General features: G+C 35.6%; 1 protein-coding gene and 1 long non-coding RNA gene across 2 annotated transcripts; one reads left to right on the top strand and one right to left on the bottom strand.

The window, feature by feature from the left end:
* Window positions 1–543: 543 nt before the first annotated feature.
* On the bottom strand, window positions 544–1,206 carry LOC113347026 (zinc finger protein KNUCKLES-like). The gene has a single exon (XM_026590602.1). It carries the CDS (start codon window positions 1,204–1,206, stop codon window positions 544–546), a length of 663 nt encoding a protein of 220 aa, XP_026446387.1.
* Window positions 1,207–15,441: 14,235 nt separating this feature from the next.
* Window positions 15,442–17,240, top strand: LOC113330931. Its single transcript, XR_003350579.1, has 4 exons — window positions 15,442–15,527; window positions 16,751–16,823; window positions 16,921–16,990; window positions 17,190–17,240. It is a non-coding gene; the product is annotated as an uncharacterized LOC113330931 (long non-coding RNA).
* Window positions 17,241–17,628: the final 388 nt, after the last annotated feature.

Below are 17,628 nucleotides of genomic sequence, written 5' to 3'. Positions count from 1 at the left end.
CAACCATAATCACTTTTCTTTCTACATAATACTATATTATTCTAGGAAAAAACAAAATAGAAAACAGTATTAGGTTGTTGATGTTGGTCTGTTTAATCTTAGTCCACGAGCTCTTGATCTAATCAACAGTTGAGAAGATATTCATAGAATCATTCTTAACAAACTGCTCATTTGAACTACTTTAGTCTTTAGAACTGTATATCCGGAAGTAGAACCAAGTTTCACCACCAACAGCAGGCATTTAAGAACTGAACAAAGAACAATAGACCCATGGCCTGCACCACAGAGTCCCTCATTTAAATATTTGATATATTAAGATGCATAAAAAAAGCATTACATGAACCTAACTCGACATTTGAGTTCTGTACGTACTTGTAAGCATTGAAATATATAGATATAGATATAGACATTAACACAATTTAATATTTAACTTCAATCAACACAACACATAGGTTTGACGCTTGGAAACTATCAAGGGCCAACCATCATTTAACTGAAACAAGCGACTTTTTGACGATGTTGCACATGACATCGTGCAAGTTATCAAAGACAGAGATTCAAATTAAGTGGATTATCATCGGTTGATGATGATGATGATTGACCATTTGAGAACGCTACTTGGTGTGGATGATGATTATCAACATGAAAACTTCCAGGCCATATCATATCACTATGTGTTGTTGTTGTTGTCGAGTGCTGCTTTGCCGGCTGTGTAATCGCACTACACGAGGCTTCCACATCGACAAAATGGCCAACAGTGTTTCCTTCTGGTATGTTTGGGTTTTGCACGACCATTGAGTGAGCACTAACACCAAGAGTTCTTGGAGTAGTATGAATGTAAGGTAAACTCATCATCATTAGCTTATGGGAATGATACCTTCTAGCCACTCCTCTTTCTCTCTTGTGAGCATTCTGATGACCACCCAATGCTTGTGAGCTATAGAACTTCCTCATGCAGAAGTTGCATGTAAAGATCTTGTGGAATGTGGGTTTTGTTTGATGATACTCTTTAGATTCCCTGCTGCTAGATGTTCTACCAAGGCTTAATTCTAACCATTCTCTCTTGTTGCTGTTGTTGTTGGTTCTGATCGGACCATTGTTGTCTTGATTGCTCACTTGAATTTCTCCAGTTGGATAACTTTCAGCATGTTTTTGTGTAACTGCTTCTCCCTGGGAGATCATTTGGACCCTTTGTATATTCTCCATAAATTCAGATGTGATATAATGAGAATTAAGCTGAGGAAGAAACTAAAGAGAAGGGGATATTGATGGATTGGGTTCCCTATGCTTTTAAAAATGACTAGATCGAAGGGAATAAATAACAAGAGAGAGTGGTGGGGTTGAACAAGTAACAACTGAAGTTGAACTACTAAATAAAGGAAGGCTATTATTGGGGCGTCACATTTCATTAGAAGGGCGTCATCTAATAGGATAAAAACGGGTCACTCATAAGTAATATCAAAAACCCCTTATCTTAAATAATTTTGTAATGACTAAACAACCCTTATTTAGTTAATTTTAACTTAATTTAATTAGATAAAAATTAAATTAATAAATTTTATTGTGTACTTGGTGAATTCTGGGGCAAAGTTTTTGTGGGAAGAAAAATTGGCCGTAAAATAAACTTCTACGGTTGGAAATAATCCAAATTTAGACGTAAAATCACTTCTACGGTTGGAAATATTCCAAACCTAGACGTAAAATCACTTATACGGTTGGAATTAAAAGGAACCTGGACGTAAAATGAGCTTTTAAGGTTGAAACTAATTCAAACCTGGACGTAAAACTACATACATATAAAATTCTATGGTTTGAATTAATCCAAACCTAGACGTAAAATCACTTCTACGGTTGGAAATAATCCAAACCTGGACGCAAAATCACTTCTACGGTTGGAACTAAAAGAAAACTGGACGTAAAATCGGATTCTACGGTTGGAATTAAAAGAAACCTGGACGTAAAATGAGCTTCTACGGTTGGAACTAATCCAAACCTGGACGTAAAATTACATGCAAATAAAATTCTACGGTTGGAATTAATCCAAGCCTGAACGTAAAATCACTTCTAGTTAAAGGGTAATCTAGACATTTTGTATATGTGTTAGGATATCCCACAACCACTTTTTTGGACATTAAGAATCCAAGTGAAGCCCCTCTATTCGAGTGTGACGCCCTAATAATAACCTTCAAATAAAGGGAAGAGTTAGTGGTGGTGGGACCACCTAGTTTGTTTCGCTTATATGAGTGTTGGAAGTAACCCAAAATTTGCCAGGCGAGGTTGGGGTATACCCAAATTAATTGGGGTATACTAAATTTAAACCCATCCAACATAGTGTATTAAGAGGTGTCTAAAAGGTGTCAAAAGACCAATTTGCCCAGATTGTTAATACATGAATTACAGGAAAAAAAACCATGCCGACTAAAATCCATCAACTTCAAAATCTTTCCAAACTCAAAATTTATGTGATGAAATCAAAAAAGGAAAGAAAAAAAAATCAAATTAAAACAAAAAAATCAATACGAAACTGAATTTTGGTTGTACGGGTTTTGAGATTGAGTATGATTTTGTATCCAATCTCAAACTGAGTATGTATTTACATACTCAGTTTGAGATTGGATACAAAATCATACTCAATCTCAAAACCCATATGAATCCACATTTTTATCAACAATCGACAAGGTATTTTTTTGTCGACCTTGCCGACTGGTATTAGTCGATATCTTCCTAGATTGAATATTGTGACGACTTTTCATCTCTGAAAATAGCATTTACAGGGTCGTCACGGTATTCATCCTTATACCTTGACGACTATAGTTTAGTCGGCAGGTTATAAAATTAATACCTTGCCGACTAATCATGTATTTGTAACACCTTTCTATGTATGTCAAAAATCCTATAGTCGGTAGGGTATTTTTTGTCGACCTTGCCGACTTTTCATATTTTCAGAATTGAAAGTGTTGATTCCTTCTGTGATTTTGAGTATGAAATCACTCAGCAGCTTTGCAATCCCCTTTGTAGAAGTGTTTGGCTAGTGTGGTTTCATTTCCGTTACAAAAAAAAATCTCAAAAAAAAAAATCTCAAAAATCATAACACATGATCCATGAGTTCAATCCAAACAATACCTAATTTGAGAATTTTAATTCAACTAATTAACTAACTAAATTCAGTTAACCTAAATACATTATTAGTGTTAATTAAGCAAGGGTAGATTAGGCATTTTGAAAATAAATGGTTAAGGGGTGTTGTGTTTTACTTCATAACGATCCGAGTTTTGTCTTATTAGGTATACCCCAATTAATATGGGTATACCCTAATTAATCTGAGTGTACCCAATCTCGCCAGGAAAATTTGTAGCATAAAAAATAGAAATTGTAAAGGAGTAGATCCATCGACATAGTTATCCTCACATATTTGAGAATTTTCATTATCGGTGAAGTTTACTTATAAAATCCAAACAATAATAAATTTGAAGCTAATTTTTTGGTACTATATTCTTACTAAAACTAGTGTTTTCAAATATTTAACTTCACGATCTACCACTTTAAAAATTAACGTTGAAAATAATATTTTAGGACTTTACTCAAATTCAATATACTAACTAAAAATCTACATCATATTCCAAAATTTGATCCATAACCTAAAATATGAACCAGAACACATTATATCCAGAGCGACCACAAATTTACCAATGTTAACTAGTGCTTGTCACTAAATTAGCAGCCTAACTCAGCATCTATCATAGCTTAGATCTACCTTTGTAGTGCACTTGCTAACCAAATCCAAAACTTGCCTCTTACCTAAAATTTGCCACATGACCTTTATTAAGTGAGACAATATTTGCAAGGAATCCCAAATCATTGCATGGATAACTCATATTTTTCCCCGCATCCCAAACTCATCTTTGCCGTAATAAAAAAAATAACGCTTAATCAGTGAGATCAGAACTCATGACCTAATAAATTTGCAATGAGAACAAAATTGTTCTGGTGATATACATTTTATAATGACTTGGTACTTTCCACTGTCCAAAATCCAAAATCTTGACACAAAATTTTCCATATGATCCAAATTCGATTAATGGCCCAAAATCTATCTCGTTAGAAAGAAAAATTACCTTCTGACTCAAAATCCATACTTCAACCTGAAAGCTGACCATGATTTAAAATCCACACTGTTAGCTAATATCTTCGTTTGTATTCCAAAACTCGCCTCAACTCCCGGTGACGAATATGATGCACCATGGTCTTAAACTCACCCAAACAACCAAAAATATACCATGTGATTAGAGGAGACAATAAAATTACCTATTGGGCTAATGCAGAAGGGTTTGGCAGATCTAAATTCCTAAATTCATTTACTAATTAAACCTATCAATCGTTCACTATATTGTAATCTAAACGGCTTAATCCCAACGATGATAATTCAACCACGTAAATATTATTATGAACCATAATCGAAAAAAAGGGAGGGTTAGGGTATTGTGGAGTTAAAAGATTCGGCTTAACGCTACTAATTATATATATGACTCAAAATATGTTATTAACAACAAAATTTTTCCTAAGGCCTAAAATTGGCGTGTGATCCAAGTTGTGTCTTGCGACGCAAACTATTCATTGTGATTAGAAATTTGTTAATGTGTCTGGGAATCTACTATGTGAGTGACAAAAATTTACTAGTTGAAATTTGAATCGTGACTTAGTATATGTTATGATCCAAAATTCATATTGTATACCTCTGTAACCCAAAATCTTACGAATGACTTCTGTGTATGCATTTTATGACCTTGGTGTACGCTTTTTAAATAATATCAAAATAGTTAGAAGTGTGATAGAAAAGCAAACAAAATAAAAAAAATATTTTTATAAGTTTCTTGATGTAAGGGAAAATCGTACGAGATATCTGTCAATTTTCCACAACTATGATATGGACAACTACTCAACATAGGATGTATCTCGTGGTAGTTTCATTGCCTCGCGATATAATTCCTATATATATCCACTCTCACCCACAATTCAACTCACACCTTCTTTACATCTCCCATCTCAAATAAGTCTCTGCTACTCTCTCCTCTTATTTTAACAATCTTATCCTGAAATATGGTTTCACCATCTTAAGCTCGATCATTTAGACCAAAAGTTCGCCCCCTAAAGTATAAGGGAGAAGAAGACGCTTTCATTCATAAAATTTTGCATCATTAAATGCACTGCAGGGTGTCCATTGAATTTTTGGATGAACATTGATGAAATTTTTTGTGCAGATAACGAAAACACCAATAATTTTGCTTCTTGGAGTTTGAATAAACGTTATACCCAAATAAGCGTAGAACTGACCTTTAATGTTGCTTTAATCTGTGAAGGTTATCGATGCAGAAAGTGTTATACCATGCTCGGTTGAACCCGCAAGTGTTGGTATATCAAGCTTGTTTTCAATGTTAGATGACCAAAACTATTTCTTGATTTAATGTCTACTAAAATCAGTCTTGAACTAGGACTAAATAATTGAGTATCAGAAATCACCAAATACCATTGAAGACTAGGGCTGCACATGGGCGGGTATAAGCTAAAATCAACCTCGCACCCACATATTGCGGGGTTTTTTTTTTTCATAACCAACCCCGCACCCACAAACAGCGGGCGGGTTTTGTTACCCGCCCGCTACGGATTGGGCGGGTATGGGTTTAAACGGGTTTAAACCCGCTTTATATTCAAGTATTTAGAGTAACTTCTATTCTCCTTGATTAAGTGAGAAAAAAAACCAAAACCCCCAAAATATTCATATCTAGGAAGTTCACAGATGAAGATTAAGTGTTGAATCTGTTGATTTTTCGATTGTTGTCGATTTCTGGTGAAGATTCGAAGTTGTTGTTGTCGATTTCTGGTGAAGATTTCTGGTAATTGTCGTTCGTAGGTGAAGAAGAAGAACTGAGGAGGAAGAAGAGGAGAGGCCGAACAGAGAGAAGAGTGTAGAAAGTGAATGAGGGTTATCAGTTATCCTATCTACTAGTATTAGGGTTTCATAATGGACGACTAGCATTAGTTTTATCTAATGGTATATAATCTGCGGGTTTTTTGGGCGGGTATGGGCGGGTATTAGCTTAAACCAACCTCGCACCCACAGACATCGTTTTTTTTTTTTTTTCATAACCAACCCTGCACCCACAACGGGAGGGTATGAATTAAAAACCCACGGACTTAGCGGGTACGGGTGGGTTTGTGTATCGTGGGCGGGTCTTGTGCAGCCCTATTGAAGACTGAAGAACACGAAGACATCAACGAGAACTTTATCAACAAAGGTATGTGAATACTGGCTATCTTATTTACTCATTATATATACCATTCTATCTTCTGAGACAATTGCGTATGGCTTTAGTATATGATGAGTTATTAAAGAAGAAGTTTGGAGTTCAAGCTTCTAGCAACTTGATTAATATGTAAACACAAACTTAAGCATTGGATGATCATATGATTTATCGAATTTGAGGTTGAGAACAATTTTATTGTCCAATAAACTATATTTGTGAAGAAGATCCTAAAAAATTAAGTTGCATTAGAGTTCGCGAACTGAATCTGGTAGTTTACGAACTGTGCAAAAAACTTAATGTTGTTGAACAACAAAGTGCATAAAGTTCGCGATTTTTCTAGTTCACCAACTGTGCACTTTTGTGTATGTTCATGTATAACTTCAACATCTAAAGTTCGCGAACTTATTTTTTCGGCTCGTGAACTACACGAACTTTGGGTGTTACTGATGTCCAATGTTTGCTTGATGGTACCCGAACCATATGGTTAATACGTGATGTTATATCAATGCTCGGTAGAACCCACAAGTTTTTCAATCTCAAGATTGCAGTCAATGTCAGTTGAACAAAATTATATCTTTATTTCTATTCTTCTAAGTCAAGTCTTGGACTAGGTTAGAATTTGGTAGTTGAGTATCAGACATTACCCTCGAAGACTTAAGAACATTAAATACATTTGGAAAACTTCATCAACAAGTATGCGAAGACTAAACCATTCTATTTTACTCTTACCATTCTATATTATGAATCGTATGACTTCTAGTAGATTTAATGCAAAGAAGAAATTTTGAGTCAAGCTTGTCTTGTTAAACGTTAGAAATATGACCCAAGCATTAGATGTTTAAAGATCTTTCACAATATTAGTTAGAAACAATTTATTGTTCAAGAATTAATTTGTGGATCAAATTGAAAATAACCCAAGAAATGATTTTATCATTTGGGAAACTTTCAAACGTCAAAAGAGAGAGATTCAAAACTTCTGATATTTCAACTCAAGGTAGGTTGGCAAACCAGTTCACAAACCATAAATATCTGAGTATTTGAAATACAGGAAGGTTGGGAAACATGTTCGCAAACCTTAAGTTTGTAAGGGGACTATTCACGAACCATGGTGATATGAACTTTTAATGTTGGTGTAAAAGGCTAAGCAGTTCACGAACCATGTCCATCTGAGTTCACGAGCCGAGTAGGGTTGGCGAACTCGGTTCACGAACCGTTGCACCCTGACCCATGAACTGCATATATGGTTCACGAACCGTTTCACCAACGGTCCCAATAAAGTTTAGCAGATGCTTAAAGACTTACTTTTTAAATATGTTTAATATTGCTATGACTCTAAGAAACACCTCCAAGACAACATTGATCACTAAAACACTTGTGTGTACGTATCATGATTAAATTCTTAAGTGTTTAAGTGAACATCAAATTTTCCTTGATAGTTTGTGTATCCTGATCTTGATTTTCTGTTATCGAGGTCCTCGTAATCTCTTTCAGGCAAGATAGATAGTAATCACAAAGTTCTCTTCGTCTCAGAATTTTTGGTTCCTCAAGATAAATATATGAAAACTATTCTTAATTTATAAGTTGAAGATTGTTCTTGAGAGGTTATAAAGAACTCAGGCTTCTCATCTAACTGAGTGTAAGTGTTCCGGATTTGTAAGGATTGCTAGCTTTGACTATTTCAAACAAATTTTCAAGCCTTGATCTTTGATCTAAAGGGAATCAAATAGGCTTATCTGTTATAGGTAGATTGATATTAGAAGTCTTCACTTAGGTTGAAGCAACTCTTAGGATGTAAAGGATGTCAAGTGAGGGAATCATTTGCGTAAACCCTTGTGAGGTTCAAGAGACGTAAGGAGCGTGACTGTAACTGAATCACTTGGAGGGTGGATCCAGTCTCAATTAGATTTTAGTCCGATGTATGATAGTAGGATAGTAGTGTCTGTAGTGGCTTAATATTGTTTGGTGTTCAAATCTGGATGAGGTCCCGGGGTTTTTCTGCTATTGCGGTTTCCTCGTTAAAAAAACTTATGGTGTCCTGTGTTTTTCCTTTTCCGCATTATATTGTTTATCTTTATAACTGGATTTACACAAGTAGTGCGTATTCAATCTTAGTAGATACATCTGTATAATTGTGATTTATTACGATACTTGTTCCTTGTAGAATTCGTATCTTGAAAGATAGATCACAAGTTTTTTAACTGCAGAATTCCGATTGAATTATTTGGATACGACTAGATTGATATTGGTTTTTGAGATCGTCCAAGTACTCTTCTTAACAATCAGGTTCACGGGCTCCATAGTCTATACTTTCTGATTCAGAAGAGATAGAGATATAAACTCTCCATACATAATGTGAAGGATTATTAAGTTGGTCTACTTGAAATTTTATTAGGTTTTGTCCATATAGTGTCGAACGAAAAAGTTGATGGTGTACTTTGTGCCCTCTCCTTTTCACGTGATTGACCTTGTGAAATATTCTTATTGATAAATGTTGTGTGCACATTATTCTTTGTATAACAAGGCAAACTTCTCACATGTTACATGGTTTCCATTCGTTAGGTTGCAGAACCTCTGCAACTAAGATTCTCAATCCCGGCACGTTGTGCATTTTGTTATTGTAAGAATCTTCCTCCATAGACCATGTTTCCTTAAGAAGCCTAATTAGGTTACAACTTTGAAGACTTCACTTCGGATACGTAAATCCTAGTCATACTATCTTTTACCTGATAGATCATTGTTACCCGAAATCTTATCTTAATCACCGTTGTTCTTGTTTATTCTAAAGTTACGTCTCTTCAGTTATACAACCATATAATAACTATTGATCGAGGAATAATATTTATAGAAACTACACGGAGTTCTTCGTCTCCGACCTTGTAGTTCCACAAGATTACGATCAAAAATTGTTTTAGATATAACTTGTGAAGTAGTTATAATTAGGCATCTATATAATTTTTGGAGGGATTAATCTTTAATTGTTTGAGATATGATTGATATCTTTTTCACTTGAAGATCACTCAAAGCAAATAAATTTCCATTACCTTGATTAAAACATATCTAAAGTAAATCAAATATGTGTCATGTTAGAGGCATGGTAGCACTATTCTTCACGAAGAGCTTTGAAGCATCTTCCAAATATAATTGGCGCTATGCTAGAATATTTACAAGGACAACTTCCAAAGAGAATTGAGATTCATCTATATATCTCACAAGTGCCCAAATACTACTGAAGCATCACAACTTTGAGGGTATACAATGTGTCTATTACATCTGATACGAAGAATGATAGTTGGAAAAAGGTTAACAACTTAGATCAATGTGCGTTCAGTTTGGACTAGGTCCCGAGATTTTTCTACATAATTTTAATTTCCTCGTTAACAAAACCTTGGTGTGTTTGCTTTATCTTTATTTCCGTGTTATAATTTATTTTAAAATTAAAGTGAAAACAAATAAGTATGTAGTGAAAAAGCGGGGGTCTAACAACACCACCCAATATTTCGATTAGCAATCTGTATGGACTAACTCCGAAACACTTACTAGAGAATCAACTAGACAGTCAGACTCAATCTAGATAAAAGTATCTCAAGGAGTTAATATCTCTCTCTTGTTTTGATTCACTCAATCTAATAGAAATCAACGAGTCTATAATCAAACACAAGGAATAACTCGGACGGTACCAAAGACCAATGTCCAAGGATCAATCAATATCAATCAACAAACAAAGGTCGGATTTCCAATTGATTGATTCAAACACACAACCTGTATTATTTCAATTATATAAACAAATATAATGCAGAAGTACAAATAACACAGACACCAAAATTTTGTTAACGAGGAAACCGCAAATGCAGAAAAACCCCGGGACCTAGTCCAGATTGAATACACACTGTATTAAGCCGCTACAGACACTAGCCTACTCCAAGCTAACTTCGGACTGGACTATAGTTGAACCCCAATCAGTCTCCCACTGATCCAAGGTGCAGTTGTACTCCCTACGCCTCTGATCCCAGCAGGATACTGCGCACTTGATTCCCTTAGATGATCTCATCCACAACTAAGAGTTGCTACGATCCAAAATCGCAGGCTTTAACAATAAATAAATATGTCTCACACAGACAAGTCTATCAAAGGATCAATCTGTCTCCCACAGAAAAACCCTAAAAGTTTTTGTTCCGTCTTTTGATAATAATCAAGGTGAACAGGAACCAATTGATAATCCGGTCTTATATTCCCGAAGAACAGTCTAGATTAATCAATCACCTCACAACAATCTTAATCGTATGGTAGCGAAACAAGATGTCGTGGAATCACAAACGATGAGACGAAGGTGTTTGTGATTATTTTTTATATCTTTCCTATAGGAGAACTCTCACGATCTCAAGCCAATCAATATGATTGTACTGTTACGATAGAAGATGCAAGATCAGATCACACAACTACGATAAAAGTAGTATCGGTACGGCTTCACAATCCCAATGAAGTCTTTAAGTCGTTAACCTGGTTTTAAAAGAAGAAAACCAAAGGTTAAAGGAGAAACGACTCTAACACGCAAACTAGTATCACTCGTAACGTGTGGGAATTAGTTTTGCACAATACTAGATGTCTCATTTGTATATCCTTTTAAATCAGGATTTTGACTTAGTTACAAAGCAATCAATATTCACCGTTAGATGAAACCTGATTTAGATTCAAGATAATATTTCTCAACCGTTAGATCGAAAACTTAGCTTGTTACACATATGACTGTACGAATCTAGGTTTGTTAACCGCACCCAAACGTGTACATTGTTTGTTCAACAATAGTCTACCCAAAGAGGTTAACCATATGAGCGTTTCATACCAACCATGTTCTTCTTCACCATAACTAGTTCAATTGACTCAAATGAACTAGTTAAGAGAGTTGTTCAATTGCAAGGAAATCTTATGTAACTACACAAGACACAATTGAAGCAAAGATGATTTGATTCACTCGAATCGGTTCATGAACTTTAACGGTTTGCAAATGCATTCCTTAGTCTTTTAAGATTAAGTTCAGAAATCATCTTTAGATATATAACCTTCTCAAGTTCGTAGACTAAGTTTGCGGACTTAAGACACCAGATAGAGTTTACAAACTCCAGCAGAAATTCTCGGGTTCGAGAACTACGCCGGTTCGCGGACTGGGTTCGCGGAGTGGGTTCGCCGACTTGGCTCACGCAAGTAGTTTGTCAACTCCAGCAGAAATTCTCGGGTTTGAGAACTTCGGCAGTTCGCGGACTTGGCACTTGTCATACTTCCGGTTCTCTTGATCAACAAAGTTCGAAAACTTCGGTTCAAGGAATCCATTGGCTATGTAATCTAAACTCTCATTCCAATCATTGAAACATTCTTAGAGGACGTTATATAGTTGTTACACTATTTCTCCACTAGTACAAACCTTCACATAGGCCACGTTTTTTGGCTTACAACCCAGCCACGTTTCGGGTTATTTGTGTGGCTACTGGTCATCAGTATAACTATAGCCACGTTTTGTGTTACCATGTAGCCATAGTTCACCATTTGTTCATGGGTTTAATCCTAAACCCATCAACTGTAGCCATAGGGTATCATTTGGTCATAGTTTTCAGTCTAATCCTATCAGATGTAGCCATAGATGCCTATATGGCCACATTAAATAATTATGTATGTGTCGAAAGTGTAGGATGGCAATGGCCACACCTATTAATCCGTGGCGGAAAGAGGATTTATTTAGCCACATTGGTTTGTTTATGTGTCCATAATATATCGTTTATTAGACACGCATGTACTAACGAATTGACACATTTTATCAAACATGATAAAAGATTGACATATGGTTACACCTTTTTTTTTTCGGAGGATTATGATATGGCTATACGAAAAACAAATTGTGACCATAGCATTGGATCCATTAGACATATGAGATTGAGTTTTAACTTTTAAAGTACTAGCTATCCATGGTTGTTACTGAGTTTTTTCTTGGGATAATGTTTATGCTTGTTCACTGCAATACATAAATCTCAAGCTCTGGTATATAGAAGGACATATTACAAGTGATTGTGGCATCCAAGGGAATTACAATACAGCGGGTGCAGCCGGGTGTTTTGGGAATTACAAGTGACTGAGATTCATATTTATTTATTTCGATGATGTATCATGCTAGGTTTAAAGTCAGAACCCTCCCAGAGCTTCTTGGTTCATAGTTTGTATGCTGGTATACCATATTTGAAGTTCGAATCGACACTGAGCTTCATATTTATCGATTTCAATAATGTATCATGCCAAGTTTGAAGTCAGAACCCTCTCAGAGCTTCTTGGTTCATAGTGTGTATGTCGTTATACCATATATGAAGTTCGAATCAACATTGAGCTTCATATTTATTTATTTCGATGATGTATCATGTTAAGTTTGAAGTCAGAACCCTCCCGGAGCTTCTTGGTTCATAGTTTGTATATCGTTATACCATATTTGAAGTTCAAATCGACACTGAGCTTCATATTTACCGATTTCGATGATGTATCCTGCTAAGTTTGAAGTCAGAACCCTCCTGGAGCTTCTTGGTTCATAGTTTGTGTGTCGTTATATCGAATTTGAAGTTCGAATCGACACTGAGCTTCATATTTATTGATTTGATGATGTATCATGCTAAGTTTGAAGTCAGAACCCTCCCAAGCTTCTTGGTTCATAGTTTGTATGCCGGTTATACCATATTTGAAGTTCAAATCGCACTGAGCTTCATCATTTTAATTTCGATGATGTATCTGCTAAGTTTGAAGTCAAAACCCTCCCGGAGCTTCTTAGTTCATAGTTTGTATGTCGCTATACCATATTTGAAGTTCAAATCGGCACTGAGCTTCATATTTACCGATTTCGATGATGTATCCTACTAAGTTTGAAGTCAAAACCCTCCCGGAGCTTCTAAGTTCATAGTTTGTTATGCCGTTATACCATATTTGGAGTTCGAATCGACACTGAGCTTCATATTTATCGATTTCGATGGTGTATCATGCTATGTTTGAAGTCAGAACCCTCTCGGAGGTTCTTGGTTCATAGTTTATATGCCGTTAAACCATATTTAAAGTTCGAATCGACACTGAGCTTCATACATATCGACTTGGATGAAGTATCCTTCTAAGTTTGAAGTCAGAACCCACCTAAAGCTTCTTGGTTTATATTTTATACATCATTATACCACATTTGAAGTTCATGACCTGTATGACTAGTCAAAATTTCCTCAAGACCTATGTGACTAGTCGAAATTCAAATCGGAAGCATAAAGAAAAAGCACAAAAGCACAAAACTTTCTTATTTTTTCTGCTTCCTTCCCATATATGTTTGGAATTTTTTTTTTATAATTGAAGGTCGATAATAATATCTTAAATTTATTGATATATTTTTTGGATTTTTTTCACATGGAAAATTGATAATAAAATCGAATGCACGAGTTTGAACTAGCACAAACAGAAACACACAAGCTTCTCAATCCGTATGAGCATCCTAAAATGAATCTATACCGTCCCTTAATTTCTGCAATCCGTATGAACATCCTAAAGAGAATCTACACCATCCAAATTCTTTCAAATAATTTTTTTTGTTTTTTTTTCTCATTTCCCTTTGCTCATTTTCCATCTCTTATCTTCCTCTCTAACACAGAAAACCCTATGATCAAACCTTGACCCAAACTTATCACCGTTCAAAACCTTTTAGACAAAATTAAAGCTTCATGTCTCTCTCTTACCCCCTTCTTAACACACAAAAGAAAACCTAACTCTCAAATGTTCCTCCGGCTTCATTCGTTCACTAATTCATTCTCTGACTACCACCTCTGAATCCCCTTCTTTCTCACTCTCTCTGTAAAAAATTTTGCTGAAGTAGTAAATGGATCTTTCACAAGACCTAAAAATTTGGATTCCACATAAGACCTAAAATTCAGAGAGATTTATTTCTCTCATCATTATTTATGTTTAATTTTCTTCATCTGAAACTAATGGCGGCTTCATTACCGATTTGGGAAACCGGTGAGGAGATGCAGAAATTCAGAGATGAAATTGGTGGCTATGAAACAGGCTGTTGCTGCTGATGGAAGAATCAAGAAACGGGGTTTGTTTGAATTCTTATTACATGAGATTTTGTGTCACTGATTTGAATTTGGTCGCTGTTGAAGACATTGATGTTTGGGGATTCCTTTTGATTCCTAGGGTTTTTTTGTTCCTCTCTCTGTTGTAATCACTCAATATCTTTTGCTGCATATATCCCTAATTGACATCAGCCTTGTCTGGTAACATTGAGTCAGTCCCTGATGTCACATTCATTATATCTACATGTTGTGTTTCTGGTCACTCTTGTTTTTTCCTTTTTATATTATTGTAAATTCACATAAGATATTTCTTAAGAATAATCATTAGTAAAGCTCGGAGGGTTGATTACTTGAATTAACAGTCGTTTCTTGGATTCAAAATTCGGATAGAGTTTTGAGGCCAGATTTTGTTAGTTGTCTTAATAGATTATTGTATGTTATATTATGGTTGTGCCAACCTAGAGGATTCCCTGTCAACTGCTGAAATCTATGCCTGAATAGCTTAGAACCTAAACTACTGCCTTTCTGCCCATTGTTCCATGAAGTTTATTTTGAACAATGAAAATAGTTAAATATATGCAGAAACATGGAAATTAGATGCCTCTATGCAGATCACTAGCCGAACCCCTTTTTACCATGTTGCTGCATTATTTTCTCTAGTTACATTTGGTATAAGCCGCTTCTAAATGAAGACTAGACTGGGCATTTCGTGAGTCAATTTTACAACTTGCTTTTTGCTGGACTTCTTCACACCTCCCATACAGTGGAAGGTTGATTCGGCTGTACTTTGAATAGTGTCTACCCTATTTTAGTATGTGTAAGCAGTTTCTTAAGAAGCTTATAATTTGTCCTTTTTTTTATCACTCACCAATTTTTCTCTTTTGGCATCTACGGCAGTGAGTTAGCCTTCCATTCTCTGGTCAAGTAATTCAAGCCAAAGCCTTCAATGGAGACAAAGAGGGTCTCGAGGAAGGTGGGGATGAGCACAATGGTATTATCTGCGTAACCTGCGGTCAGAACTTTCCCATGGGATGAGTTTTTCTATTGCCGAGAAATCTGTTGATTAGACGGAGAAGTGGGAATATAGGGATGAACTTGTAATTCTACAGCTTGTACCAACAAGAGAGTGTACCATTGGGACAGCCTGCAGGTTTGTTTTTCTCTTAATAGGGCTCAACTTATATCTCCTTCAGTATTTTATAATTCTTAGTAAGGATGAAATCTTGCTTGTGTCTCCCTCGCTACATAATGTCCAGATTCTTTTTATGTGTATGTCCTGTTTCAATGTTTGACAGCTTGACTAGTACATACCAGATAATTTGGAGCCTCGCACTGCCTTATTTCCAGGGTTACCATGACTAATAGATTTGTGATGTCCATCTATATATTTCTAGTACATGCTAAAGGATTTGGAGCCTAGCACTGCCTTATCTCCAGGGTTGACCTGACTAGCAGATTTATAGTGTCCAATTATTCGATATGATGTCACAAAATTAGACCAGTCTTATGGTGAACATTAAGTCAATGTTCGATATTTATTGTATTTTCTGATCATGCTTTTTTTTGTGAGGTCGACCGTATTCTGTAAACGCTAGAGAGATGATGTTGACATGGCTTATAGGGTTGTGGATCACCATGTAAGGTTGTTCATCGAAGCTTCACTTCCTTAAAAAAAATCAAAGCTTCACAGATGATTTCAAGTAAAACTCATCAAGGTCTGTCGTTTCTGCTCACACTAACACTGCTAGAAATCCCGTAGGAAGAAAGATGACTATTCTAGGTCTGTAAGGAGGTGGTGTACTATCAGAACATTGTTTCTGACTTGTTACTCCTAGTGGAGTTGATTTTGTTCAATCGCTTGCAACATATATTTTCTTGGAAATATGTTCTGAATAGAGTGTCACCATATTAAACTCACATATATGATGTTGCTGGTGCTCAAGAATGTGATCATGGAAGTTCATTTCACTAAGTAAAAAAGGTATAACTTAATCCAACTTGCTTGTGTGTATCTGAAAAATGAGATGAATTGCTGTTAGAGCTCTTGCCTGTTTGTGATCCCAATGAGAATGTCTTTCTGTTGATGCTGCTTTTTTTATTTTATATTTAGTATCGCATTTTCTGGGCTTACGAAACTGGGTGTTAGGGTAACGTCTTCAACTATTATTCGGTGTTCACCATGTATAAATGTCCTACATATTGTGTATGTTACTGTATTTTGTGTTCAGTTGAACACATACTTCGGCCATTACATCTTTGTCTAAATCTCTGAGCCACTTGTCATATTTTGACTTGTATGCGCGATTCACAAAAGTTATCATTATGCTTATGACCTCGGGTGCTGATTTTTATTTCTTTTTCATTTCATATTAGGAATCTGACTATGTTCCTGAACCTGTTGAATTGTTACCAAGAGAATTTATTGAGGTTGCCACACCTGGGAAAGGTCTGCGTGCTGTTCATGTTTTTGAATAGTCTTGCTTCTTGGGTTAGATGTGTTGTTATCTGGAACTGGTGTCTGAAAATTTATTCTTTAATGGCAGTGCAAGAGGCCGAGATGGATAGAGCAAAGGAGGCAACCTGATCTGAGTCCTGACGAATCTGGAATCAAGAGTAAGAATTCTTTTCCTCGTTCTTAATTGGTATAAGAAATGCAAACTCACAATACTTATGTATAATTTGACCTTGAGGATTAACTAAAACAATAGTTTGACCTTGAGAATTAACTAAAACACGTCCTCCTCTATATAAAAAATAAGCCTGCTATTCTATATTCACATACATCATCTTGTAAATTGTAATTTCTCTCCAGACGATTGCATCAGAGGATTCAGGGTGTCGAATATCCAGGGAAGGTGAGAGGTACTTGATACTTTTAGGGAATTATTACTTTTTGTAAATTTTTTACTTAGGTGGTTTACCAGAATCTAAAATCTACTTTTATGTAATGGCAACAGGAAAAACATAACACATGCCCAGTTTGTAGACATGAACTTCCTACAGATAATAAAGCGTATGAGAGCTGGAAAGAGTGAGAAAGAGGCTGAAAAAGCGTAAAGGTATGCCGCAAATTATGTATGTTGAGACTTAACTTAGATAATAAACAAACTTGGGTCTTTGTATAGCAGTTTACCGAATTTTTAAAAGCAATTGTAATAGATGTAGCAGAACCAATAATGGTGTTACTATCAGAGTTTACTCTTGTTTATATAAAATCTTAAGATTCGATAACTGGTTCAATTCTAATTGTA

This window comes from Papaver somniferum, chromosome 1 (genome assembly GCF_003573695.1).
Source record: "Papaver somniferum cultivar HN1 chromosome 1, ASM357369v1, whole genome shotgun sequence".
In the NCBI taxonomy this organism is placed as follows: domain Eukaryota; kingdom Viridiplantae; phylum Streptophyta; class Magnoliopsida; order Ranunculales; family Papaveraceae; genus Papaver; species Papaver somniferum.
The sequence above is the reverse complement of the archived record's forward strand: the minus strand, read 5'-3'. Positions and strand labels throughout refer to the sequence as shown.

Excerpts from the sequence above, each read along its gene's own strand:
- LOC113347026 (XM_026590602.1), bottom strand. The coding sequence starts at position 1,206 with ATGGAGAATATACAAAGGGTCCAAATGATCTCCCAGGGAGAAGCAGTT.